Source organism: Salarias fasciatus (genome assembly GCF_902148845.1).
Source record: "Salarias fasciatus chromosome 7 unlocalized genomic scaffold, fSalaFa1.1 super_scaffold_4, whole genome shotgun sequence".
In the NCBI taxonomy this organism is placed as follows: domain Eukaryota; kingdom Metazoa; phylum Chordata; class Actinopteri; order Blenniiformes; family Blenniidae; genus Salarias; species Salarias fasciatus.
In genome coordinates, this window is record NW_021941229.1 from 7,182,458 (window position 1) to 7,209,753 (window position 27,296).

Genomic DNA, 27,296 nt, shown 5'->3' on the forward strand with positions numbered 1-27,296 from the left:
AGCTGCTAGAAAAAGTTGCGCTCGTGCCGCGCAGGGCGCTACTTGTGGGATTATTTTGCACGCAGCCTGACGGCGGAGGCGGACCGCGGTGGGATGGGCTGTGAGGTGTTCAAGATGGCGGCGCCCTGTGGAGTGCAGCTACTCTAACAGGTAAACAGCTCCTTTTTTATGCGTCTAATGTGGTTTTCTCACGGCGGTTCTCGGCTCGGGTGTCTCGGCTCAGTGGAGAAGAGCTGTCCGGGGAGCCGGTCGACGGACCGGCTGAGGCTGCCAGGCTGAACGAAAGCCCCCGCGGAGTGCGGGTCGCTGCTGGCCAGCTAACGTTAGCTCTCCTCGGTGGGACTGACTTGTTTTTGGGGAGAGCCGGTGATGGCTTTTTGCTCGACGCTGATGCTGTATGCATTTTGTCGCTGTTTTGTCGGAGTTCTCTGCGGGTTTTTCCGAAGCGGCGTCAGATTTCTCCCCCTCATAAGAAGGATGCCGGCATATTTTTTGATAATCGGATAAAGTAAACCCAACCCTGCCCATTGTTCTCTGCGAGTTGTTTACGACAGGCAGCAGCCAGTGGTCAGTGGACACACAGCAGCTGCAGCTCGGGCTGGCCGGGCTCTGCAACAACCTTCTCATGCATGTCACCACAACACATTACCAACACGATCTCTCTGTTTAATTTGCACATTTTAAGCTTCAGCATGCACCACAGTTGCACGACTCTTGCAGCTTTCCTGCAGCTTTGCTGGATCCAACACTGAACTCTGATCTGTGTTTTTCTTCTGTCATATAAATTATTAATGTCCTGTTGTTGGCGTGTGATCACTGGCATGTAATCCCTCAGGGTGCCTTGCCACCACAGAAACGAATCGGGTCACGGTTTGACCTTCTCGACCTGTTCGCCAGCAGGTCTCATGTCTGTCACTATGCATCAGAATGTGTCTGAAGCAGAGTGTGAAAACATTGATAGGCAAGAATCCACTCAGGCCAAGGGGACCTCAAGCCACGATTTATCCAAAGAGGACTTTATCATTAATCTCTTGGATCAGAGACCTCTATTAGAGAAATCTAAACTATTTGTCTACACATGTGCTTCATAAAGTAACAATCTTGTTCAAATATTTGAGTCTCTGTGGTGTGCAGTGCAGAACAAGGATATCTGTATTTGAATAGATGATGATTTTCCTGTGTATACCCAATAGAGGCTTTAGCCTATCCCAGCAAACACTGTGTGAAAAACAGAGTCCAGCCCACATGGGATGCATTGTGCTCATCCAGGACTTCAACCGGATAGCATTATAAAGTTGTGTGATTTATTTCCATAAATTGAAGTACTCCGTGGAATAGTGTTGCGACATCCCCGGTTCGAGTCCAGGCGAGTGAACTCTTCTTGTGGAGTTTGCAGGTTCTCTCTCTGCATGTCTCAGAGTGGTGTATTGCTCTTCCACAGTTTAAAAACATTTGAGGTGAACTGCCCTTGATGTTAATTGGTGACTCTAAAATGCCTGCAGGCACAAGTGTGTGTGATTGTCTTTCTTTCTCGTCCTGTGACGAACTGGCAATCTGCTCAGTGTACTCTGCCACGGTGTTTCTGTGAAGGTACACACTAAAATGCAACAGGATTCATCATAGACCAGAAAATTGTGATTTCATATTGAACAAAAACTCAACAAAGCTCCACAGTATCTGAGGAAACTTTGTTTTAATTCATTCTTACAAACTCATTGTGTTAAATACTACTGATAGACAGAGTTGTCATGTCATTTGAAATATATTACTAGTCAAGACCGTATTACAAACACAATTATACAGAGTAAAACATGCAGTGAAATGTGTTATCTAGATAGCATTATGGAGTATGGAAACATTGCAAAGCAAGTACATGATATTATAATGGGAAGTGATATCACAAATTGTGTTTGGAATTAACAGTTCATATGCAGAACAGCGTCAGGGCTGATCCTCACTCCACCCGCAGCAATCTGTAGACAAGACACCCGTATTCTTTGTTTTCCTTTTAAATACTGTTTCGGTCTTTGTCTCTCCCTCGTGGCAGTGCTCCACAGCAATCAGTTCCTTTCAGTGATGACTGACGTTGGGGGCTGGGGTCAAAGAGATGCTGATTGGCTTGACAGGAATGAGGAGGATGGATGAGGCCCCTGAAAAAACAAAGGCCACATCATGGGCTGGATGGCCTTGTGCATTCAGTTGCATTCAGATTGCATGAAAACAAACTCTATATTTGAAATATGTGGGGATGAAAATTGATTTCCTTTGGTTTGAGTTCAATTTTTTGAGAAATTTAAATAGAAGTTTTTTTTCTGATTGAAATTTAAAGTAGCTCTTAAAGAGTTAATATTTTGTATCAGGGTTTGGTGATATGTTGGAATATTTCAACCAGCTATTGTTACCACAGCAACTGCTGCCTTGTAAAAATACTTGGTAGTTGCATTGGTAAACTCTTATTTAGTGAGCAGACTATGGCTCATCAAAATTAAAAATGAATATTGTACAGTAAGACCTGCTAAACAGATGTCAAACTGAGTTATTCTTATAACATCACATAAGCGAAATCGAATGCTACCTTTTGATAAACTCAGGATTACACAGCTTGTCTGTCTCTGTCTGCTCTGCACTACTTACACACAACATTGTCGTCTAGTTTTTCTGTTTCATCTTTGCGCCCTGTTTATGCAGCATTTTTAAGTAAAGGCTTGCACTGTGTTGGGAGTCTCTTTACATGACAGCAGTGCATGGAACCACTGCTGACCGAAGTTTTTGAAAATACTCTGACTTTGTAAATGGAGAAAAACTCAACTTTTCTGAAATGTACTACTACACATGCACGCCACGGCTGGAGTAAATGGTTCTTCTGCACTTACTCGAGTAGTTGGACAGCTTCATCGTTTTTTTTCTGTGTAAATGGACATCCTTTTCAAAAGTTTGCCATTCAATCTCAACGCTTTCCTCAAACAAAAACCTAAAACTGATTCATTTTCACTTTAACATTTTCACGTGTCAACAGGGCCTCAGGGTTCCACTACACCAGGGACAGTGCTGCATGTGTGGATGTGCTTGAGTGGTTTTGTTGGTAAATGACTGATGAAGTCATGAAACCCTCGAAGCTCCAACTATAAGTTAGGTGATTACTTCCTACCCACGTTGAGGGGTGGTGCTGATGTTTAGATGAACTCATTTCATGCATAATATTGTCCACTTCTGAATAGCAACAATGTCTTTGTCATGCATTTGTAAAACTGTATTTAAAAGAAGTCTTCAAAAGCATTCTAAAATCAGTGCATGGCAAAAGATAACAGTTGTTTCTATAAGTTAAATGAATTCATAAGAAGCTTGGATAGGTAACAGCCAGAATAGCTTGAAGCGATTTTCCCCAAATCAGCTGAAAAAGAGGAGAAAAGTCTGAGATTTAAGTGATTGGTCTGAGATTTGAGCAGCTAAAAGCTGCTGAATGAAGGTCTGTGGGACATTGAGGGAGGAAAGCCTGGGGTTACATTAATGCAGCTCACTACACACTCTCTGTCTGCGAATGTCTTCCTACTGCTTGTTTTGTTTCAAGTTCATGACCACCCAGCTTTAACTTCACTCGTTTGTTTTCCTACCGGGCTGGTGTCTTTTCTCTGAGCAGAGCATGGAAACTCGCTTTTCAGCCAGGCTTTTGCAGTGTGTTTATTTTGCATTTTATTATCACAATATTGATATATTTGCAATATCTCGTGAAAACCAAATTTACATCTCTGCTTCTCAATTGAAGACATGTTTAACATTAAATTGACTTAGCTTTTTGACTGGTTTTATCTTCTTGATAGATGATGGAATTCAAAAAAGAAAACATCTCTTACACTCAGCATTCTGATAATGTGATTGTAGGGCGTATACTTTGTTTTTCTGGTCTTCTTGACACTCTGTAAAAGAGGTTCACACTGAATGCAACCGCAATTTTATTTAATATTTAATTAGGTAACTCCTACTGAAGAGAAACCTCAGTCTTATGATTTCTCTCGGTGCTTAAGCCACTTTTATACGTTTTAAATGAAATAAGATGGTTTTACATTTTCGTTTTAGAAAAGTTCACAATTACATTGCAGTGTTCTGAAAATGATGTTCGTTTACACGGGAGTGGCGGAAATGCTGCAAAAGTTGTTGTTGGCATGCCAGGCCATGAGTTGGCGCTGTTGGTAATTTTTGTAGTAAAACCACACACACGTGTAAAGATTAACGGTGGGAATACACAGATATTCGTATGGATGGACAACCAAGTTGGATTGTTTAAACTTGGCCTTCATTTTGAAAGAGCGAACTGTTTATGTAGATGAGGCTGGTGTCAAATAACAGGGCCCTGGTTCTGCATGTATTGTAACTGCCGATTTAACACAAAAGGTATACAGTGTGGTCAGTAGATCCAGCACAACAGCACAACTCCCTCTACTAACATACAATTTTTGTTTTTAAATGGGATACTTCTCTGTTGATTGGCATGACCCTTGAGCAGCTGCAGAGATGGGTGAACCTGTGATGAATATTATTGTCTAATTTCTATGTACAAAGTGATTAATGTTACCTGTTCGGTCTGTGTCTGGACATTCATTTCAGTAAATCCAGAACCATCCATTTATCTCTCTTACTGATGTGGGGGTTTTCATTATCTGTACTGGAGAACAGACGCGTCCTGGGACCGGCTTGCTCACACACAGCTAAATGTAATTTCCAGCGCTGACCATGGAAGCGCTTGGTGCCGCATAAAGCTCCTTTGTGTGCTCTTGAGCATTCCCAAGCTGGCCGAGATCACACCGAGGGCAGCTCGTGTTTGCGGCCCTGACCCGTCCCCTGGATCCGCTCCCCACGCCCATACTCCCAGCCCCGTGACTCAGCAGCCAATTGATAACAGGGGGACATTCGGGCCGTGAGTTCAAGAATTTTCCAAACCCAGATCAGCGAAGTCGCTGGTGTGAAGAAGGAGCACCTCCAGTAGACAGATGCTGTCATGTGTATTCCCAGAGGGTTGGGTTTATTTATGTGACATATGACTGTGCTGGCAATACATAATAGCCCTGGTTATCTTGTTCATGCAGCATGTGACTTTGCATCGCAATTTTCAGTTGCCTCAGCCCTGTCAGCCCAAGCTAAAAACATCCAAATTTGGTCATATGAGTACTGTCATCATCTTGTGACATCTTAGGTGTTGTGCTGTGAGCGTCGAGATAATATCCCGGGATGAGATCTGCGTTGATTCATTATTCTGGTTCAGGGGTAAGCTGCTGGGCACAGACACCCTGAGGATAATGACCTGCCCATCAGGATTATTTATGCCAGTGTTTGTGTCAGCCCGAGATGTGCTCGGCTGCTCTGAGGAACTCCATTTCTGTGGGAACATATCTCGCTGAACAAAATGAGTTCGTTTTATCAAAGGTGCAAGAACAGGAAGTGAAGTCATGTTGGGTGTGAGCACTGTATTTTGGATAAGTTTTGTTAAACTCCTTGGGATTAATGTTGACAAGATCATTTAAATAAATAAGGTTTTTTTAAAATTTTATTGTTGGAGAAATGATCTAATTGTCTTCTTAATGGCTATTTGTGATAATTTAAGCAATAGTATTATGCTACTACTTGTCCTTGTTTACACTACGTTTCAAGTGAAAACGCGTCATTTTTCATTCTCCTTTTGGAAAAGTTTCACGTTTATCCAGCAGTGTCTTGAAAATGGTGTACTTTAGAATGTTAATGGACAAAATCTGGAAAATTGTGTGTTTAACTCATCAGTGCCATCAACATGATGAACTGAAGCAACATTTTGATGTTACAGTAAACGACAAAAATAAACATTACTGAGACTGCTGGACAAAAAATGGCGGAACTGATTGTTGCAACTCTCATCATTTGGCTCTGGTCTCCCCTAAACGCATCTTAAACCAATCTAATGAGGTGGAATGTGAATCTCACTCCCTTCAGTTTGGTTTTTGAATCGTACCTCAGCTGGCGAGCGATCACATGCTGCATCTTGTTCCTGAATCAAGCCTTTCCTTCAGCACATTGATGGAAAAAAAGAAGATTGAAACATATTTGATTTGGTCAGGTCAGATAAGGTGCACGGCCATATATTTGGATTTATCACGCTACTTAATCTTTTCCAATTCTGTTCTGCAATCTCTTCTTGATGCAGCTTGCAGTGCGCTGTTGGCAAAGCGAGACACTTTACTGGCATTCTCAGAGGGGGGAAAAAAAGGATATTGTTTACTTGAACTCATGAGGCTTCAACATACGGAGCGGCATGGAAAATTAAAACATTTTCCTCTGTGTAAATGAATTATTTTGCCAATTAAAAAAAAAAAAAATCTATTGGCTTCTTCTGCGTTGTTTCGTGCAGCAGGAGGAAAAGCTCAGAGGGAAGTAATAACGTTGATTGGTTCTTTGTCAAGTTGTCATGACTGGATGAAGTGTGTGATTGATGTTAAGAGGAAACACTGGTGATTTCCTGAGAAAATGTTTGGTTTAAAAGAAGGCCGTGCCTTGTAAAAAAAAAAAAAAAAAAAAAAAAAAAAAAAAGGTATCTTAGAAAATTCCACACAACTCTGTGTATGCACTGTTTTCCAGTCAACTACATTTCAGAATTTCTGCTGTTTCTGTGAGATTGTTTTCAAAAGTTTTCACTCCAGACTCTTACTCAGCTTGTTTATTGTGTGTTTGGGCGCTTTGGAGAAAAATCTCACCCTTAATATTTCAAGTCATCCTTCGATTGAGCATTTTTATGTTTTCTTTGTATACCAGCTTATTAAACAACAGAGAAAAGGAAGCATCCGTTTTCTACATTGTGTGACCTTGAGCTTCATTAGCATGTTAATCTGTTTATGCTGAGAGCTACACCTCAGATTTCCTGGTCATGCACCAGCTACAGCCGGCTAACAAAGTTAGTATGCTAACTGAAATGTAAATTACATTCATATTTTCCAGATGTCCGCTCACAAAGCATTGCTTCCATGTGGCTGGGGACTTGTTACAGTGCAATCAGCTGTGAAGACATTCATGAAACGGCTGTTTGGACTTGATTTTGTTTGGGACTTCTTACATTTTGTTCCGAGTCTGGAAGGAATTCAGTAGCAGAAGTTGACGTCTCATCAGATCTACCATTATGCCTTGATGAATAGTTAATAATGTGGAGTTTTTGGAGAGATCTTGTGAATGTGCTGTAGTTTGCCGTTGCTGATTCTTTCCCAGAGCTGGACCTGATTGTGCTTTGTGTGACGCAGTGGTGCCTGGAGTCTGTATCGGTGGGTGGGCCCCGGGAGCCCTCCAGGCGAGCAGGGTTGGACACCGAGAGCGAGACGCTTCCTCCGCCCCCCCCTCCCCCCCCAGCACTGCCACCACCATGGCCAGGGAGCAGCCCAACGTGGGGGACCTCCTCCCACTGCTGGAGACCTCCGACCTCCACCAGCTAGAAGAGATCAGAGGCCTTATCAACGAGCAGCTCAGCACCGGTAGGCGCCGCGCTTCACCGATCTGAGCAGATAAAGGAATCGGACTCCTGTACGAACGCTCGTCTGTGCTCTCCTCAGAGCGGGGGTCCATGCTGCTGAACGGGCTGGTGGACTACTTTTTGGAAACCAACTCCGCCCAAGCCATGCATATCCTCTCCTCAGTCAGAGAGCCACACGACAAGGTGAGGACACGCCGCATCGACTCCGTTCAAACTCTATTTGAACTGCTGTTTTTGCAATATTTAAGCCCAACTCTGTAAAATACTGGAAGTCGTTTTAAATCCTTCGTATTTCATGGTAAAAATAATACACCTCAGTCATCCTCCTGTTGTTTTGCACCAGCTCTCTCCCATACGGTGTTGTTTGGGTTTGTTAATGTCCGAGGTTTGTTTTGCAAGTAGCTCCTAAAACCAGAAACCATGACAGCGTCGCCATCATGAGCTGCATGAGTTTGAGGTTTGTCTCCTGACACGCTGTTTGGATTCCACCAAACGTATCACCTGTTGCCGCATTTATTGATCTGTTCAGTGCAAATCATTCCTAATCATTGTCTTTGATGAAATGTCGCTGTTGAAATGATTAAGTTAAATTTCAAGCGCATCATCAAACATCGTCAACCTCAAAATCTGCTGACTTGGCAAACAAACTGTTTTACAGTGTGGAGAAATGTTCTCATCTGCTGATATGAGTAGCTAAGAACGGATTTGTGAAACATTTCTTTAATGTCTCTATGATTGTGTGACCCCAATCCTGTTTAAAGATACTCTCCCACATGGTATTTTATGCTCATGTCACCTGGTTTAAAAAGTATTTTTTTTGCAGTGACCCATGTTTAAAGGAAATTATTTTAATCTGGATGAGTGCTGCAGGAATTCTAGCTTCTGATGGCAAATATGATCAAAAAATCCCAAGAAAAGAAGCACATTGTTTCTTATTTTTGACTTTTTCAACTAGAAAATCATCATTTTGCTACTGGAGTCATCGCAACAAAGTTTTGTGAAGTGTTGGCGAGAAAGTGATTGAAGGCCTCAGAGAGCTTTCAGTTTTTTTGGCACGATGACAGCACAGACTTCACTCGCAAAGAAAATGCTGCTCAACTCTCTAAGAAGAACCTGATCATTGCTTCCTAATGCTGGAGGAAGTCCCTTAGATCCGGGGCACAGTGTTGTTTTTATGTGTTACTTTACTGCTCGTGTGATCTGTGGACCTCAGCTCGTCGTCTCTGCCTCACAGCACCTTTTAGACAAGATGAACGACTGTATGACCAAACAGCCCTGCCGGCTGCCCACCCTCACTCTCCTCGGCCATGTAATCCGCAAGCAGCCGTCCTGGATCCACAAGATTGCTCGATACCCTCTGCTGCTCTCACTGCTCAAGTGTCTCAAGGTAAGAATCCCCGATTGAGCTGGTCCAGCTAAAAACCTTCAGGTTGAGCGTGAAAGCATTTTTTTTCCCTCATAAACTCCGACCCCCTGCTTTGGTTTCCTGACAGACGGATACAGACGTAGTCGTGCTCATAACCGGAGTGCTGGTGCTCATCACTCTGCTGCCCATGATTCCTCAAGCCGGCAAACAACACCTGTGGGAGTACTTTGACATCTTTGGCCGCCTGGCATCCTGGAACCTCAAGAACCCGGGTGAGCTGTCTTCACTTCGTCAGAGCATGCATGTGTTTTTGAGCTCAGTGGCTGCCATGCGAGGGATTCATATTTAGATCAGGGGTGTGAAACACATTTTACTTCAGGAGCCACATAGAATGGGCCGAACTGGTGAAATAATGCCACAATAACGTTTAAATTGAACATTTTTCTGTGTCGTGGTGCAGTATACATTTTAAAAATGTCAATATTTTTGTCAAACCAAACAGGTATCAGGAAGTATTAAGATTTACAAGCCTCTTTTAAGCCTCCCCATTGTTGCTCTGGGTTGTCAGAGGAAGAGGGTTTCACACCTTTGTTCACAGTAAATAGGTTTGTATTAAAGAAACATTTATATTGAGCATCACTGAATATAAAACACTCTCTGTTTGGTCCATTTTGAAGGTGTCTCTAACTCTGTTCTCACTCATGACGGGCTGCAGAAACTAGACTGAGCTAGTTACTGGAGCGTGAAATCCCACTTTACTTGTTTTCTTTGTCATGTAAGGTTACATGTGCCTCCCTTCATTTTTTTAATACTTGCTACTTTCATGACATTCAGGTCACGTTTCGGAGGTTTACCTGATCCACCTGCACGCCAGCGTTTATTCGCTCTTCCACCGGCTCTACGGCATGTACCCGTGCAACTTCGTGTCCTACCTGCGCTCCCATTACAGCATGAAGGAGAACATGGAAACCTTTGAAGAAGTAGTAAAGGTGAAGATGTTACTGCAGCTCCCGTTTCTTCTCTTTGCTTCTGATGATTTCTGACCTATTGTTTTCCCCCTGAACTCTTCAGCCAATGCTTGAACACGTCCGTATCCACCCAGAACTGGTGACAGGAACCAAGGACCACGAGCTCGACCCCACCAGGTGAAACTTGAAGCGGTTTGTGTTTCAGCATGTCCCCTGAAGTCACCCGCATCGCTTTGACCAACAGTACGGCGCTCTACCCGCAGGTGGAAAAAGTACGAAATCCACGACATCGTCATAGAATGTGCCAAAGTGTCTCTCGACCCTAAGGAGGCCTCCTGTGAGGAGGGTTACGCCACCATGCCTGAGAACTTCTACCCCCAAGTCCACCTGCGACCGCAAGACTGCACTTCCAGCCCCTACACAGACCTCCACAGCAGCTATGGTCAGAAAACACTCAACATTCAGTATGATTCATGTCTGCTTGGCACTACTAGTCATGTTGTTTTTAAAAGGAAGTCATTTTTTTAAGGAAATGTTTGTAAGATAACTCATCCAAAGTTTCTTTTAAATGTAAGATTCTCAAAGTCTTTCAGGCATCACTGCAGAAATTGTTTGCTTTTATTCACGTCATTTTTGAATGAACGGACAGTTTATTTCTGGTCATATAGAAAATACAAAAACCAACAAATATAGTTAATTTTTAATGACCAAGAAAAGGAATAGGCTGAAGTGTGAACATTAAACAAGGCTCAGGCCTTATTTATGCCTGTCGTAAAAACTCTGAAATTATCTAAAATTATGTGCAATTTACAAACAAAAACCCAAGATGAGGACAAAAAAAAAACTGAAACATAGAAACACAATGATATTTACTTTCCTTCATCTTCAGTCTGAGCTGAAACCCCTAATTGTTCTGTGTTTTACCTTTTAAAAGGGAGTTTTTCCTTTCCACAGTCACTCATGCCGAGAGAAAGTGCCGAGAAGTGTAATCAAAAATAAACAGTCCTCTTAAATTATGTTTACCTTTTCTCAAAATTAAAATCCTCTGAATACAAGCTCCTCATACTTTTGAAGACACGTCTTGAAATTTTATAGCTCTTTTCTGTAGTCTGATTTTTTTTTTCCCCAAAAAATCAGAGACATGACGCCATTACTGAAAAATAGAGAATAATAATAGACTCGATCCTCGTCTTCACTTTGCGTTCAAGTACAGCAGATCTCGCCAGAAACAAACTTCATGCCAAAATTATTCACAGATTTTAAATTGCATTTGCACATTACTCAAATAGTTTTTCCTGCACTGTGAAGCCATTCTTCTAATTGTGGAAACTAGAACCTCTACACCCTGTCCAGGGGTAAGTTCTAAGCTGTTGATGTTAGGCTGTGGAAATTGGGATAGTGTCTTCACAGCACCAAAGTAGGAAAACACTAGAACGAACCATCACTGAAAACATATTAACAAGTAATCTTTAGTGACAAATTAGCTCAAAGTTATTGCTTTTGTGTGCGTTTATATTTTCCTGTGTTTCCGATATCAAATATTGAGTTTTGTCCTGTTTTCTGAAGAACAAAAGTCAAAGCGTGGCGCGAAGGAGCCGAGGGAGGCTCTCTGGTTATTAGATGCGCCCATTCTCCGATTGATCCAACTGTTTGTCTTCCTGACAACAGGAAGCTCTTCTTCGACCCCGTTCTCCACTCCGCGGCAGCAGCTCCCCCCGCCGCTGTCCTTGCCCCCCTCCTCAGGGACACAGTCCTCCTACCGCAGCCCGCAGACCTCCAGACGGCAGGTAAGATCATCCATAACGCCATCAAGAGCTGTCGGATGTGCGGTCTGGGAGCGCAGCTCAGCGGAGTAATTGATGATGGGAGGTTGACACCGGAGCACGGTGGCGGTGCCGTTGCGCTGTTGTACACAGGGTCATGTTTACACTCCACATAGCACCTGTCAGACGTTGTTAGTTGATCATTTGCCTCCATAAATCTCCTCCAAGATGCAGAAGGGACACAAGTTTTTCCCGTCCTCAAAGTCGGCTGGGTCCGACTGCAGGGGCCATAACTCATGTCTCCGTCGTTTTTCTGACTGGATGGTGATGGAGTGCTCGGAGACGCCGTGTTTCACTTTATATTATTGGAGCGGCCACATCAGGAAGGAGCCTGGGTGTTGCTCAGCCTCCCCTGGGATTGTCTGAAGGTTTGTCTCTGTGTTAGACTCAGCCTCACCGAGCCGGAAAGACACAGAACAAAACCTCAGATTCATCTTCAGTGGTGAAATTATTCATCTGTAGGCTGATCGAATTGCAGAAATCCTCAAACCTTAAGTAGTAAATGCTGAATCTAATTATTTGGCTTGTTGTGATGCGCGAGGTCAGGGATGAAGGAAGGCATTCAGCGGGACGGACGCTCTGCCAAAGACGCTACTGTCTGCAGCTGCGGTCGAATGACCACAATTTTCCCTCCTCGAAATTGTGGGGTTGATCTGTTGAATGGGTGATTTTAGCCGTGTTTCTCATTGCCACGGCTTTCCTGCAGCTTGTCTTAAGTTTTTCAGTGTGCATCAAGGGAACGTGTCCATTTCTTAAAGGATCTACCAAAATCCGTCTGTTTTGAAACTGTTTTGTTTTGCAGAATCTACTGGTATTGCTGCTTGCCAGAAAGAGCTAATCATTGCATTCCATAAAAGTCATTTCTTTTGTCTCTGCAGAACTCCACCTGTGAACTCAACTCTTCCTGTGGGGGGAAGGACCCTCTGTGGAGCCCCTCCTCGATGTGCGGCATGACCACGCCCCCTTCATCCAGGGGCATGTCGCCCAACTCCGAGCTGTTCCACAGTGCCTCACACCTTCCCACCCGCTTCCACTGCACCTCAGGTACGTCGTTCCGCCACGTGGACGTGGTCTGTTTGGTTTCCTGCTGCCGAGCCTGAGCGACTCTTCACTTTCTCTCTTTCTCTCCCGCCTTGATTGTCTTGATCTACCCAGGAGGGAAAGGAACGCCCGCTTCAAGCACTCCAGCCACCTCTTCTCCACCCCCCACCTTATCAGATGACTTCCCTATAATCTCCCTGCCAGCCAACACAGTCCAGTCCAGTCCACCAAGAAAAGTAGGCCTATAAATGACGTACATGTTCTATTTTGTTCAGTGATTATGTGCCGAAATCAGATTTTTCCGAACTAAAAATCCGCTTGAAAGTTGAGGATATCTTCACAGAAACTCAAAAAGAAATTCCACAGGAACAAAGAAAGAGCTGATTTGCTTTAGGAAGTGAGCTCATAATCCATGTCATGACACACTTATTATCCGTGTGGCTTCTCAGGACCGTCGACAAGGAGAGAGCGGTAAGCCGGCTCTGGTGAGGCAGGAGCCAGTGAAAGACTCGGAGAAGAGTGCAGAGGTGGCCCCAAACAGAGGTGAGACGTGGTCCATGCTGCCGTCCATCACCGTCACTTCACTGTCTCCATGAGGCGTTTGTGTTGGGAAAACAACCTGGAAAACAAACTGCACTTGGCTCTGTTTAAATAATGGAGCTGAGACACCATCACGCTTCCTGTTTTTTCAAAACAAAATAAGCATCATTGTTCTCTTAGAAATTCATCTTTCAGACTGTTTTCCCACCGTTGTGATGATTGTTTTTTCTTTTTGCCCAGCAGATGTAGGAGCAGCAGAGAACATGTCCATGACTCTGACAGAGCTGTCGGTCTACATGAAGAAGCAGGAGATGGAGCTTCAGCTGAGAACAGAGAAGGAGAAAGAAGAGGGTGAGTGTAGAAAACTGCACCGCCGGACTCCGATCGCTCACTGCACACGAGACAGTCAATGAAACATCGACCTGCCCATTAAGGGTCATAACAATTCCTCCTTCAGCAGACTGGAGGATTGTGGTTTATAATGGGTCGAGGAATTAGTTCGTTGATCTCTTGATATGAAATCCACTCTTTGCCACAGTGGGATTGCTCTTGGCAAGTGACTCAGAGTTTGACAATTCTCAGGATGTTTATCAGGATTTCCCTCAGAGCATTTACGTACGCAGTGCTGGCTGTTTTCAAGGTTTTTCTTTAGTCTCCTCTGCACATCATATTTGTTGTCTCTTGTCCTCCACCCACCTTCAGGTTCATGATCTTTTACCAAACGTGCAGATTCAAAAGAGTAAAATAAATCAGATAAATGTGCAAACATGCAAAGACTTATAAGTTTTGGGGTTGAAATCCAGGTGTGAATCTGATCATCTAGAATCAAATATCTGCTTTTATCTGATAGAGCATATCACAGCATGATCACTTAAACAACCTGATGACTGCAGAAGTCTGTTTTCTTCAGATGGGCTCAAAATCGTAATCCTGTGATTTTTAATGAATACAGACTCGATCAATCGATCAGGTCTTTTGCAACATTATTTGAAGTTGTGTGATTAAACTAAATAAATGAATCTAAAGAATAACGCTTACACATCAAGGATTTTTATAATCTACCTTTGTTTTTATTATCATACCTTATTACGTGGTTCCATAGTCTGGGCTAATAATTAGATGAAAACTTGAGATGAGAAAATTGGACTTAAAATTAATGGAAACTTTTCTTGCCAAAAAAAACCAAAAAACTATTTTACAGTGCAGCAGTGGTTGTGCGCTCGCTCCCAAAACTCACTCAGTCATGTGTTCCAGACCAAGTTGGGTCTGATGTCAAATTACAGGCTCTCTGTGTTCCATGTATGCAGGCTGTGCAAAATGAAACTAATATTCCTGGAAGCAGATCAGTAAGATCCTGAAGAGACTGAGGCTAAAATGTGTTGTAACAGATCGATTGTAAACGAAACTGACCAGAACAGGATCAATAAAGGACCCAAAGCAGGAAACACATTTCTGTTTGTTTTCGTCTGTTATCTGAAATTTGTCGTTACATTGCACGCACCCGCTGGTTTCTTAGAATTTCCAGTGCTCTTTTAGTCTTCTGTTTGGCAAGAAGTCAATTTACAAGTGGCAGAGAGCGACTAATAAAATTTGTCATTTAAAATCATCAGTTTGCGCATTTAAAAAAGGCATAACAATCGTAAAAATAGGCTCAGATAATCGAATTTGGAGGTTTACGTGTTTTAGAGTAATTACAGTGATTTGATTATTGCATTTTTGAGCTGAATAACTGCTACTGGTCCCAATTACAGTCTGAAAATACTTCAGATTATATTGGATCTGTTCAGCTTCTTTAGTTTTTGTGAGTTTGACATATAACTGAGTCGATCATCCAAGCTAAATGAATTGATTGAATGAGAGGCTGAATGAAGCTTTTACAAGTTTTCTATTTTGATTCATGAGTTTGTTTGGCAGTCTTTGCCTCTTTGTCTGTAAAGTCAGTGTGCTGTGACTTCCTGTTTGTTGCAGCTACAAAAACAAGCTGAACGGATTCAAAAGGAAATATTTACAGCTGTGATGTGTTTCGGTTGAAAGAAGCTGGAAAACGATTGTGGGGGGAAAAAAAGAAACCATGAAATTTGAGATTTCAAAACATGCACACTCATGATGAGTTGTGAAGGAACCAGAAGTTTACAGGTTTGAATCCCACTGCTCTTTATCCCCACTTGCTGAGGTTGCATCAGAAATGGCGTCCGGGTTAAAAATCAGATTGCATGTTCTGCTCTTGTGGCGTTGAACCAGAGTTTTAATTCAGTGAACTGCTTCTCCTGTTCAGTTAAATGAGTCTGAGCTTGTAGACTAAATATCCAGGATGCCAGCGCCTTTGCTGCACGCTTCCCAGTTCAGTTCCCTCTGCACAGTTATTGGTTTAAATCCCACTTGAGCCACTTGTACTAAAAATAAAGGCACCTACGGCGCTGTGAGCCACTTTGAATAAAATCGTCTGCCAAATGGCACAAGCTGTGGAGCTGAAGCCGACTGCTTTACGCTTAAACATTTCATTCCTCCTCAGTGGGAAAAACAGAAGCCTGAAAAGTTCCTTTTTATTCATGCAGCAGAGCTGCTATTTGGCTCAGTTTTTAATGCTTCTTAGAAATATTTCCGAATACACGCAGGTTTAACGCCAAGGAAATCTTTCCCTCTGTTGCTTGTGCAGCGGCTGCCATCACGGAGGAGCTGCTGAAGATCACCGAAGACAAGCAGGAGCTGTCGGGCCTGAGGGGCTTCGACTCCCCCTTCTATCACACCACCGAGACTCTGACTGGCTGCCAGGCGCAAGACAAGACCCTCTCCAACGCTCAGCCAGGAGGCCCCGTGCGGGACACCCACCACGCCGTTTCAACACCGGACAAAGCCGAGAGCAGTGGCGGTGTGGGCAGCGAGAGAGCCGGAGGAGGAGGAGGAGGAGGAGACAGCCGAGGCTCGGCCCTCGGCCTGGAGCAGCCCTGGTCCTTCCAGTCAGGTTTCACCCCCATCGATCACCACCTGCACCGGAGCCCCTCCGCCCCGGATGACGAGGCGGGCAAGTTCGGCCTGTTCTCGCCCAGTCCGGGCAGCAAGACGCCGGCCTCGGTGCCCTACGAGTCCTTCTTCGACCTGGCGCTCCCGAGGGCGGCGTCGCTCTTCGTGGGCCAGAAAACCTCCGAGGCGGTGCACAAGGCGGCGATGGAGCGGCTGCTGCAGCGGGAGGAGGGGCTGGAGGACGGCGAGGAGGAGGGAGTCGCATCCGCTTCACCACTGGAGGTGCTGGATCGCCTTGTTCAGCAGGGAAGTGATGCCCACGATAAAGTACTAAAGAGGTGAGGCGCTCACGTTGACCTGAGCAGGTTAGGTTGTCTTCTTCGTGTCTTTTTCCCAGCAGGACGTTTCCGACTTGACGTTGGTCCGATGTACTGTCCCCCATGGTTAAATGGGACTAAAGCCCTATTGGCCCATTTCCAATGAAAGAGCATCATTTAACATTTACACGGCAACGTTTTGGAAATTATGTTCATTTTACACAGAACCGGCAGAACCGCTGAAAATGCTGCAGTCAACATGCCGGACCACGAGAGGGCGCTGTTCATTGTTTCTATAGTGAAACCATATTCACTGAAAGCATTGACAATGGCGAGTACGCAGACATTTGAATGGACAGATCAGCAAATCGGATTGAACATTGCAGACGACAGAGGAACTGTTGGTCACGTCTACACCGAAACGGCGGCGGAGCATTTTCAAAAAGTTTCAGTAACTCTGAGCGCCGTTTTCGTGTAAACAGACTCCCAGAAACACAATGAAAGTTTTACGTTTTCACTTGTGAACTTGTAAACGAGGCCTAATACACCAAACTTTTACCACATGAGGAAGTACCGCTACATTTAAAGCTAGCTTATCATTTATGCTTGGCTAATAAAATACAGATTTTTTTTTTTTTTTTTTTTTTTTTTACCTTAATCAGTTTGGTTTATTGCGAAACACATCAACAGGAACACCGATTTCTCCTTACTGTCTTTGAACGCTTCTTATGTAAACTTATTGAATATGGCGTTGCTTGTTATTGCTCGTCTTTTTGCTTGCAACACATTCTTGTGTAGCTGTGGCAGACTCGTTTTGTCGTGTGAAGACAACGTCGTCAATATGGAGCTAGTGTTGGTCACACCGAGGAAGAATCAGGAGTGTTTTCTTCTGTTTACAGCTCACAGTGTGTCCGGCTTGTTTTCAGGCCGCCACTGCCGTCCAAAGGAAACACCCTGTTCAGAACAAGCATGACATTGTTGAGAATTCACCACCGCCCCCAAGTTTTCTCTCTCTCTCTCTCTCACACACACACACACACACACACACACACCGTCCTTCGAGCCAATAATACAAACAGCAGAGACAGTGTCAGCAGAGTGAGCTCCAGTGCTCAGAACAATCTGGCTTCGCTCATTTCAGTCCACGTTTCACCGCGTCAGACACGGGTCGATTCGGGTCGAGGCGTCAACATGATGATGACTGTGAAGCAGCTCTCAGTAAATTAAACTATTACAGCACATGCATCAATAGCAAACAAACAGAATCCAGGAAACCACAGTGTCTTATTTTAACTCTTTGTTTTTGTGAATTTGCTGAGCATTTTGGGGTTCACAGCATTCTTTTGTAAACTGTGTCATGGTGAGTGTACAGCCTCGTATCTGCAAAAGTCTCGACATTGTTTATTGTTTCTATTCTGGCTCCTATAAATAGATAATGCCTGCTACTGTCATTTGAGACTGTCATCTTTTTAAAAGTGTGTGTTTTATATTTATTTCAGAAAATATTAAAAATTAATCTTTATTACATTACCAACAATATACATATCACAAGGTCACTGCAGCAAAAGCACAGGAATTACCACAAGGTCAGTCTCTTTTGCTAATTCCAGCTTTACACATGATGTGGAAAAACACAACACATCCAAGTCACAGCCGCTGTGAACTCGGGGCAAGAGACAGAGCACGGTTTTTTTTTTAAGAAGAACTAATCAGGACAAATCGTATCGTTTCTACCTGACATCATGCAGCCCTGGTGTGACTCATAGAATCCCATTAAAGCACCGACAGACACAGCATGGCGTTTGCAGGTTTTCTGTGAAAATGGACAAAACGTTGCCGTGTAAACATTAAAGTTTTCTGAAACGAAAATGCAAAAACGATGTATTTTCACCTGAAATGTCACATAAACTGGGGCAAAATGTTTGTGTCCTCTGTTCTGTTGCACAAGTCTGGATACTCTCTCTCTGCATGTTGGGAGCTCATTTCAGCTGGTTTGTTTCTTCTCACTGTTATTTTTCACATTGGTTTCTGTTGAGAACTATGCAAAACTCATCAGTTGTTCTCATATTTCTCATATTGTCCAGTAAACTTCATCATGTTAATAAATGAACTGCTTCATCTCTTCTAACCTCTGTTTTCCAAACTTTCTACAGACAGATGTCTTTACATTTCTTGTCCTCTCTCTTTTCAGATTACCTTTGCCAAGCAAGTCTGCCGACTGGACACACTTTGGAGGTAAAACACTCGGATCAGAGCTCTGCTGTTCTCTGGTAGACAAGGCTCTCGTCCAGATGGTAGTTGGGCGGGTATTAGTAGGCTTGACCGACGGGTTGTCACGAGCTCTGAGCGGCGCGCTGACACCTTATCAAGCCCGACAGGTAATTGGTTCAGCCGGGGCTCGATGGAGCCGCGCGGGTCTCTCACGGTCATGCAGAACCCGTTCACCTCGGCCTCTTAGATTTTCGTTCACTCCACAAGCTACAAGAATCCCATTCCCTCCAGCTGCGGCCCGCGACAAAATCGACAAACGGAATAAAAGTCTCGTCTGGTCTCGTAATTACAGCGGTGGAATTTAATCACTGTCCCCGGACGGGCTGATGGAAGTCATGTCATTTCAATTGCATCTAAAAAGTAAAACTCTTGGCTCGTGGCTGACTGAATGGAGGTGAAACCCTCCTGGGTATTCTCTACAATTGCTTCCCTTTCTCTTGGCACATGTTTACAAGCGAAGCAATATATCTGGAGCATTCTCCATTTCTTTACTGCTTGATGCGCCTGTGGAAATGTTTTTCAGTGTAGCTACCAGATTCAATCACGCCTTTTAAAAGTTGAGCAAGTTATTTTACTGTCGGAGGGTTTTTTGGAATGAAGAAAGCGATGAATGCACATCCATCTTTCTGTCTTTTTATACACTTATTTAAGGATTCACCCTAAATTCACTTTAAGCTGTTTGTTAACAGTTTCCCTCCTCTTGGGTGCTCTGCATTGACTATTTCATTTTGATGGCAGTTTAATTTCAAACCGAAGCCGTTGTTTATCTGATGCCGTTACAGTGTGCCGCGCTGAAACGGTAATCAGTTGAATTTCTGGTAATGTGTTTGCTTTAGCCGCCTGGCCGCGTTAATGACGTTATTATTGTGATGCCCTCCGCAGGCTCGGCTCCGCTGGACGAGCTCCACACGCTGCGCAGCCAGCTGCTCCTGCTGCACAACCAGCTGCTGTACGAGCGCTACAAGAGGGAGCAGCACGCCGTCCGCAACCGCCGCCTCCTCCGGCGCATCATCAACGCCACCGCGCTGGAGGAGCAGAACAACGCCATGGCAAGTGTGCATGCGGGGCGCCCGCCAGCGAGTGCTAAAAACACATATCTGCTATATTTAATGGGGAGATGTAGGAATGTTGTTTTCAGTTGGGTTTTAATTTTACACAGCGGTGAAGGAACACATCCGAGTCCTTCGGAGGCAGCTGGAGATCGGGGAAGCATTGCAGCATTTTCTACAACCAGCTGTATAATCGGCTCAGTGTCATCTGCTCTCAGCCTGGGGACTGAGACCCCCAGAGAGCAGAGGGGGCCGCCTGAGGCTTTGTCTGCTCTGAGGATATCAGAGTTAGATTTTCACGTGTGAAAGGAAACTATGAAAAGACATTGAGACGTGGAAAGCCGCCCTCTGCTTTCGTTCTGACCCGTGAACATGCTGTACTTGCCGTGTGTGTGTGTGTGTGCGTGCAGAAGGACCAGCTGAACTTGCAGAGCGTGGACATCTTGTCTCTGAGGGAGAGTCTGCAGGTGGAGCAGCAGCGCTACCGGCAGCTGTGGGACGACCGCGAGACGGTGGTGACCCGGCTGCACAGTCAGATCAGACAGCTGCAGCAGGGCCGGGACGACTACTACACCAAGAACCAGGAGCTGCAGGTACACAGACCTCAGCAGATTTTGCTGGGCTATCGGCTGAGGCACACACATATGAACCTGCAGCGTGTTTATATGTTTGACCTCAGACATAAAATCCTCAGTTTAATCTCTCGAATCGCTTTCCAGAGCAAATTACAGGAGTGCACAAAAAGAATGGACGAGCTGGAGGCGGAGCTTCAGAGGGCCAACAACAAAGTGTGTCATACCGGTCACCTCCTCAACCAGATGAACATCAAGGTATTAGATCAATACCTCACACACAGTCTGGTCTTTTAAAAGCCTAACAGTGTTTCACCGACGTCTGAGAGTCTGATGTTTCTACTGGATGCCGGGTGATCACATCCCCTTCGCTCCTCTTCTCGTAAACTGGGTGAAAACATCTGATGACTCATCCTGCACCGAGGGCGTTTCTCAAATCTCTGTCAGCCCATCAAGTGTCCCCTCAACACTGACGTGAGCTCCAGACTCAAACTGGCAGCTGTGTTTAATGCGCTTCAGCGCAATAGGCTGGTTAAACTGTCAATCAAACTGAGAACACGCCCCCTCCACTGTGAATTGATTTCAGAGGAAATAAATATTTGAAATTAAGTATTACTCATACACCTGAGGTTTAAATGGACTTTCAAGATAGTAAATCCTGGAAAAACTGTAAAATGACATATCTAATATAAAAGACTGACTCCATCGTGTTGAATATACCAGAACGTCACATCAGATGCTGCTGCCTCCATTTAATTTCAGTATGAAACAAGTCCACTTCTCAAATAATTCAGGTCAGATTATCTGTTTTAATCCTTTTATCAACTAAACTCTTCATGTTCAGACAAAGAAAAAAAATAGTGTGGTCAAACCAATGAGCCGTGTAACTGAACAGTAGCTGAGGTTCGCCCAGACGTGCGTCACTCACTCAAGAGTTCAGTCTGTCTTACTTTCATCATTGTCATGAGTTTTAAAGCATTTCCCAGTCGCTCCTCCTCTCTCGCCTCCCTGCTGCTGATGTTGCATGACGTCACATTAATCCTCGCCGGGTTGAATTGCGGCGCTGATAGTAAGTGAGAGTAGTGAGGGCAGTGTCTGAGCCAAGACTGGGATCGATGCATCCTACTGGCCACATTTCTTTTTTCATCTCTCGTTTATCAATGTGATTTACTTTGATGAAATAATTCGGCTTATCTGCTCGGGACTGGAGTCGCCGGTCCTCACACTGTCCCAGGGCGCGGTTGCCTTGGAGATGTTGTCTCACCCTCTTTATTTTTGGGTCAGCTGCACGGGGGGCAGGGGGTGTTTTTCTGCCTCCTGGGGGTTTGTCTGAAGTCTGCTTCCCTCGTCTGACCCAAACTGAAACAAACAAGGAGCCGTTGTTTCAAGAGACTTTGAGTCCCACAGAATCTACACCGTCGCTTAAAAACCCTCAATTTGATAATAAGTGTCAATATCACCAAAGTGATCATTTAAATTTTGAAGCCATTAACGCGTGGAGAAAATTTAAAAAAATTTCTAAATGTGTTGTTCTTGGTGAGCCTCTGAAATGAGGAAAGAGTGCATGTTTTGCGTCCCTACCCCAGGGAAGTTTTTGTTGCGTGCGTGGCTTTTCGCCATTGCCGTCATCCACTTCGGGTAACCTCTTTCTGTCTGCCGTGTCCTCCAACCTCCTGCACACACTGAGGAGAGGGCAGAGAGGCTGGGGAATCCTAAAATTCAGTCATCCAATCCAGACCTTTAGTTTTTACCAATATATTGGTCAATAGCATGTGGAATTCCAACATTTTAGAATCATTTCTGTCTTTATATTTCACGTATATCTAAACAGCATGTTACAAATCACTGCCATGTCAACATTCTCAGCATAAAAGACTGGTAAATTCTGTTTCCATGTTCTCCATTATTGCATTTATTTACATGTTGGGATCTCGATGTTTGACATTATTAATGCATATGTATCTTTCTTCAACATTTTGAATCATATATTGTCAGGTAATTTTGTTAAACACGGTAAAAACTTTCTAGAGGAACAAGAACCTGAACATGTTGGTTCAGATTGACATGGACTACATTTAGTTAAATGCAGAATGACAATTTTAAACATGAAAGAAATGTGCATCTCATTCCCAAAAGTATGTGATTGATTTTAAAATAATTGATTAGAGATGTAAATTTTGAGTAAGAGAAACAGTGCTGTTATTTAAACATGAACATCTATTTCTATGTTTATTTATTGCAACTAATTTCGCAATACCTCGCAGCAATATTGCATGTTTGCCTAATATTGTGCAGACCTAGTTGCAATATGCTCCAGCATAAGAAAAATAGAAATGATGCTGGTGTCAAACTACAAAAATTGAGCAGTGTACCAACTGACCAGGTGTTGTTGTGAGAGGCATCTACCAGCCTGCCGATCAGATGTTTCCCAGCCGCTCACTGGCAATTTAAAGGTAAGGCTCAGTTATAGTCACTTAACTCACAGCAGCAAACAAATGGAGAATGATGCTGGTGTCGAATTACCAGCACTTCATGCTCTATGTAGCATGACAGTCTGAGAGTTGTGATTGAAGGTGACCTCAAATTAAAATTCTCATTCAAATACACAATTTTTTCCAATGAGAAATTGTTCTGCCGAGCGGTAACATATTCTCAGCATTTTGTTGAACCATCGACGCTCAAACCGAGCTCACTAATGAGGAGCCGTGTCCCGCTCCCGTGCTGAAGCGCTCCCAGATACCTCTGGACAGGTTTTATTTGTAGCATAATCGCTGCTTTGCCCTCCGTCATCATTGTTTGTCTCGTTTGTCCTTCAGCTGAGCAACAGCGAGAGCACCCAGCAGCAGATGAGCTTCCTGAACAAGCAGCTGCTGCTCCTCGGGGAGGCACATAAGCTGTCCATGCAGGAGTTACAGCACGCAGGCGCCGACAACACAAAGGTACAGTGGAAGATGGAGTGTGTGTGTGCGTAGCAGAGCTGCAGAGATGACGTACCGAGGTGAAAAAAGGGACACTAATTGGGTTTGTTAGGTGTCAAGTCAAGGTACGCCACTGTAGTGTTCTTAGCCTCACTGCAAAGGAAGTGAGTGTAAGTCCACAGAGGCTCTTCTGTGTGTTTTCTCTCATTGGAAGTCTGGCGGCTTCAGCTTGGATAAACTGGAAGTCTTATATTTGTCACATCTGCAGTGTTGCATGCAGTAAATGAAGATAATCTTTTGTTATTTTGCCCCAAATGTAAGTAGTTGGGTCAATATCTTAAAGTGACCTTGATCAAAGTAAGGATTGTGTCTAATTACCATGTTTTATGTCCGGGTAGTGAAAGTCACTTTAGATATGAGGCCAAACACCGACCAGTCCGAGTTTATTTCAGCCATCTTCTTCTTCTTCTTCTTCTTCTTGGCCTTTGAACCCCTAGGGGGGCATAGGCCATACTGATCAAATATTAGCATCGCAATAAAGACACAATACTTGCCAATTTTACATTATTTGTCCTACAGAAAACTGACTGATCTAAAGATTTCTTGAGATAAAAATTAAGAATTGAAAACTGACTACATATATTTTTTTTTCATACTAATGATAGAAAAACTGTTGTTTGCCATCTTTGATTGTGCATATTTCCTGCTCAAGGCCCCAAAGCTTTACACACTTTACACATCTACACATTTTCAAAACGATGTCCGTCAATAAGGAAATGACAAACACTGAAAACCATGTAGTTTCCATGTTGAACCACTAGTGGATGCTGTTTGTTTTCATACTGAAACCACACGTGTGCGTATGGAACAAAACAGCATAAACATCAGTGACATCATCATTGTCCATCTGTTCGTGCATGTGTGCAGTAGCAAAATATTCAAAAAGTTGCAATTTCCCTGATTACACCAAACATTTTTTAGAAGTTCAGTAATGTGCCGATTTCAAGAAGTTGTTTTCAGTGACTCTGAACGCTGTCGTTGGTGTAAACAGACCCCCAAAATGCAAAGGAAATTTAGATTCCTGTTAAATTGGTGCATCCCCTAGTGGTCAACTCAGGAACAGATCAATATGGCAGGTAGGAATTTCAGAGTTTTTGTTTTATGTTCTAAAAAGTTCAAGAGATCTGTAGATTTTCAAGATGTGCTAATTTTTTGTATTGCAAAGAGAAAATATTGGTTACAGAGGGCTTTATATGTTATTTAGCATCATTTTACTGCTCCAACTCAATTCAAATCACATTGAACTGTATACATTCCCTGAACAAAAAAGTTTGATACCTCCGGTTTCAAACATACTTCAGTTCTAATGCACGCAAGAGCTGAGAGACACACTGATGGTCTTTGTTCTGCCAACGCCCAGGAGGCCCAGATGTTGCAGGTGTCGTACAGGAAAGAGGTGGACGCGCTGAGGCAGAGTCTGCTGGTTCAGGGGCAGAAGCTGGAGGCGGCGCAGCAGAGAGCCGCCGAACTGGAAACACACCTGTCCAAGAAGGAGCACCTCATCGCCGAGCAGAAGAAGTTCCTCGAGGACGTGAAATGTCAAGCAAAGTGAGTAGATTGAAGCAAAGCACAGCTGCCGCAGCGACGGTGTGGTTTTTAAACTCCTTTTCCCTCTTCGTCCTCCTCGTCCCGTCCGGCAGGGCGGAGCTGCAGGCATCCGACAGCCGGTATCAGACTCAGAGGAGAATCACTCAGCTGCTGCAGACTGAGCTCCTGCAGCTCTACAGCAGAGTGGAGATGGAGGCGCCAGCCAGCACTGCCACCAGCTCACCACCAGGGGGCAGAGCCGACCTGCACACTTCTGCTGACTCCAGGTTAATGTTAGTTCAGTCCTGGCTTTAAGGTCCACTCTGCATCATGGCTTCATGACGGCAGCTCCTCTGTTTGCTTCACGAGCATCAACCTTGTGTCTTCCAGTGTCCTGGTGCCTGATGGACCAAGTAAAGTTCACGCCAGTGAAGAGACCAACACCAGAACGCCACACGACTCCCCGCGGGGCAACGGCAGCACTTTATCGCCCGGGCAACCCAAGGCAAACAACTCTTCCAAGCCGATGGCCAGCTCCATGAACGGCAGCCAGGAGCCGGCCCCGCCCCTGCTGGTGGAGCCCTCCCTGTCCTGCTCCCGCGCCAACCCGCTGACGCCCCTGCCAGCCTCCGACGCGCCGCTCACCGTGGGCTCGTACCCCAGCGCCAAGAGCTTCCTGGGCATGAGGGCGCGCGAGCTGTTCCGCAACAAGAGCGAGAGCCAGTGCGACGACGAGCAGCCGCCGCCGCCGCGCCTGTCCGGCCTCGCCCACGACCTGAAGACTGAGCTGTGCGTGGAGGCGCCCTGCCCGGGCGACGCGGCCCCCGGCGCCGACGTCGGCCCCGTGCCTCCCTCTCCTCCCGTTCCGCAGCCCGCAGCCACCGCTGCTCCTCTCACTGTGCCCACCAAGGAGCCCCGCCCCGAGCCCAGGCAGCGGGCGTCCAGCCAGGAAAGCCCCCGCAGGAAGGCGGGGACGGGGCACGGCGGCGGCGGCAGGGGCCAGACGGGGTCCGGTCGCCCACGGCAGCAGCAGCTAAAGATCATGGACTACAACGAAACACATCACGAGCACAGTTAGGGACACAGACCTGGGCCGGAGGGCGACATAGGACGGAAACGGGACTGAAACTTGCAGATGGAGCAGAGCTACAAATAAAGATAAAGAGCAACATGTCCGCAACTCTTTGGAATTCAGTGTTATTTGTTCCATTCCCCCGAGAGTCCTCGGAGTGGACAACAGGATTCTCCCAAAGATTTTCTATCTTCTCCTTATTTCCCGTACGGATTCATTCCCCATGACGATGTGACCAAGTCATCGAGTTACCAGCACACCATCAAATTGGACGCGAGGGAAAGATAACGAAAAGCTATGCCAACACAATGTCATAAAGCTATCCAGAGTTTTATATTTAAAGGGTTCGATTCGCCCAAAAACTTGCACAGTTTCCCCACAATTTGCCCCGATTGAGTTTTCCCCACGCAGAGGTGTTGTGGGTTTTATGATTTAGTGTGAAGGTGACACGTTGGAGGTGAAAACAGACGTTGAGATTCCCGTACGCACCATGTTCACCTTGAATAAGACCCAGCAGAGAAGGAGCTGTTTGCTTACATTCACTATGACTGCCACCCTTTTTTTTTTTTTTTTTTTTTTGTTTTGTTTTTCTTTTCCTCTCACAGTTGATTATGTTTGGGATGTTTCCTTCTTTCGGGGTGTGATCATTCCATAAAAGCGAGAACGCGTCAACGCTGTTTTGTCGATTCTTGTATTCCGAGAAAGTATCACGCCCCCACCCCCCCGAAGAAAAACAAATCTGATAACAAATCATGTCCTTTTAAGAGTTTCACATTCCTTACCTTTTATCTTTTTGATAGTTGTAGGTACATATCACGAATTGAAAATCAGACCTACCAGTGGAAAAAAAATAAGAATACTAACTTTGAGTTCAGGACTGAGTATTTTTTAAAGTGCCAATGCCAAACCATCGTGTATCAGAAATCTCAAGAAGCTGTTGGCGCGGGAAACCGTCCGATGAGTTGTTTTCCCACTCAGGCAGGTCTGATAAACACACGGTTACCTCCTCTTTCTTCTCCCGAGCAGGAGACGAAAACTCCGGTGGTGAAAAGTCCTGTTCAAAATCCTGTTGTCCACCGGGACCTCCCGCTGTCATCTCCTTCTGCCTCGCTATCTACAAAGCATGTTCAACAATCCACTTTAAATGCCAACCGTAGTAACTTTCAGCAGACAAAGACAGAAGGTACAATCAGCACAAACGTGAAGAAAAAAACCAGGACTCTGACCGGAGCTGGAGAATTCTGGGACAAAATGGCAAAAAAGGAAGTTCTTAAAGCAGTGGCTTGTGTTTAACTGTGAACAATAAAGATCGTCGATGTTTTGCACTACAA

At 44.6% G+C, this 27,296-nt stretch overlaps 1 protein-coding gene across 5 annotated transcripts; it reads left to right on the forward strand.

The window, feature by feature from the left end:
- Positions 1–27,296, forward strand: tsc1b (TSC complex subunit 1b). Of its 5 annotated transcripts, XM_030084543.1 has the most exons (22): positions 1–150; positions 7,254–7,481; positions 7,560–7,663; positions 8,715–8,867; positions 8,974–9,118; positions 9,681–9,835; positions 9,918–9,991; positions 10,078–10,256; positions 11,483–11,601; positions 12,516–12,681; positions 12,793–12,914; positions 13,128–13,221; positions 13,459–13,569; positions 15,875–16,517; positions 18,688–18,731; positions 19,650–19,816; positions 20,227–20,409; positions 20,536–20,646; positions 23,205–23,327; positions 24,727–24,914; positions 25,007–25,186; positions 25,284–27,296. In XM_030084543.1, exons 2-22 carry the CDS (start codon positions 7,373–7,375, stop codon positions 25,969–25,971), a joined length of 3,858 nt encoding a protein of 1,285 aa, XP_029940403.1. In that variant the 5' UTR covers positions 1–150; positions 7,254–7,372; the 3' UTR covers positions 25,972–27,296. The 5 variants fall into 5 exon arrangements, with proteins under 5 accessions (XP_029940403.1, XP_029940406.1, XP_029940404.1 ...); XM_030084546.1 differs by lacking the exon at positions 1–150 and having other exon boundaries at positions 7,373–7,481; positions 25,007–25,180; XM_030084544.1 differs by lacking the exon at positions 1–150 and having other exon boundaries at positions 7,373–7,481; positions 15,878–16,517.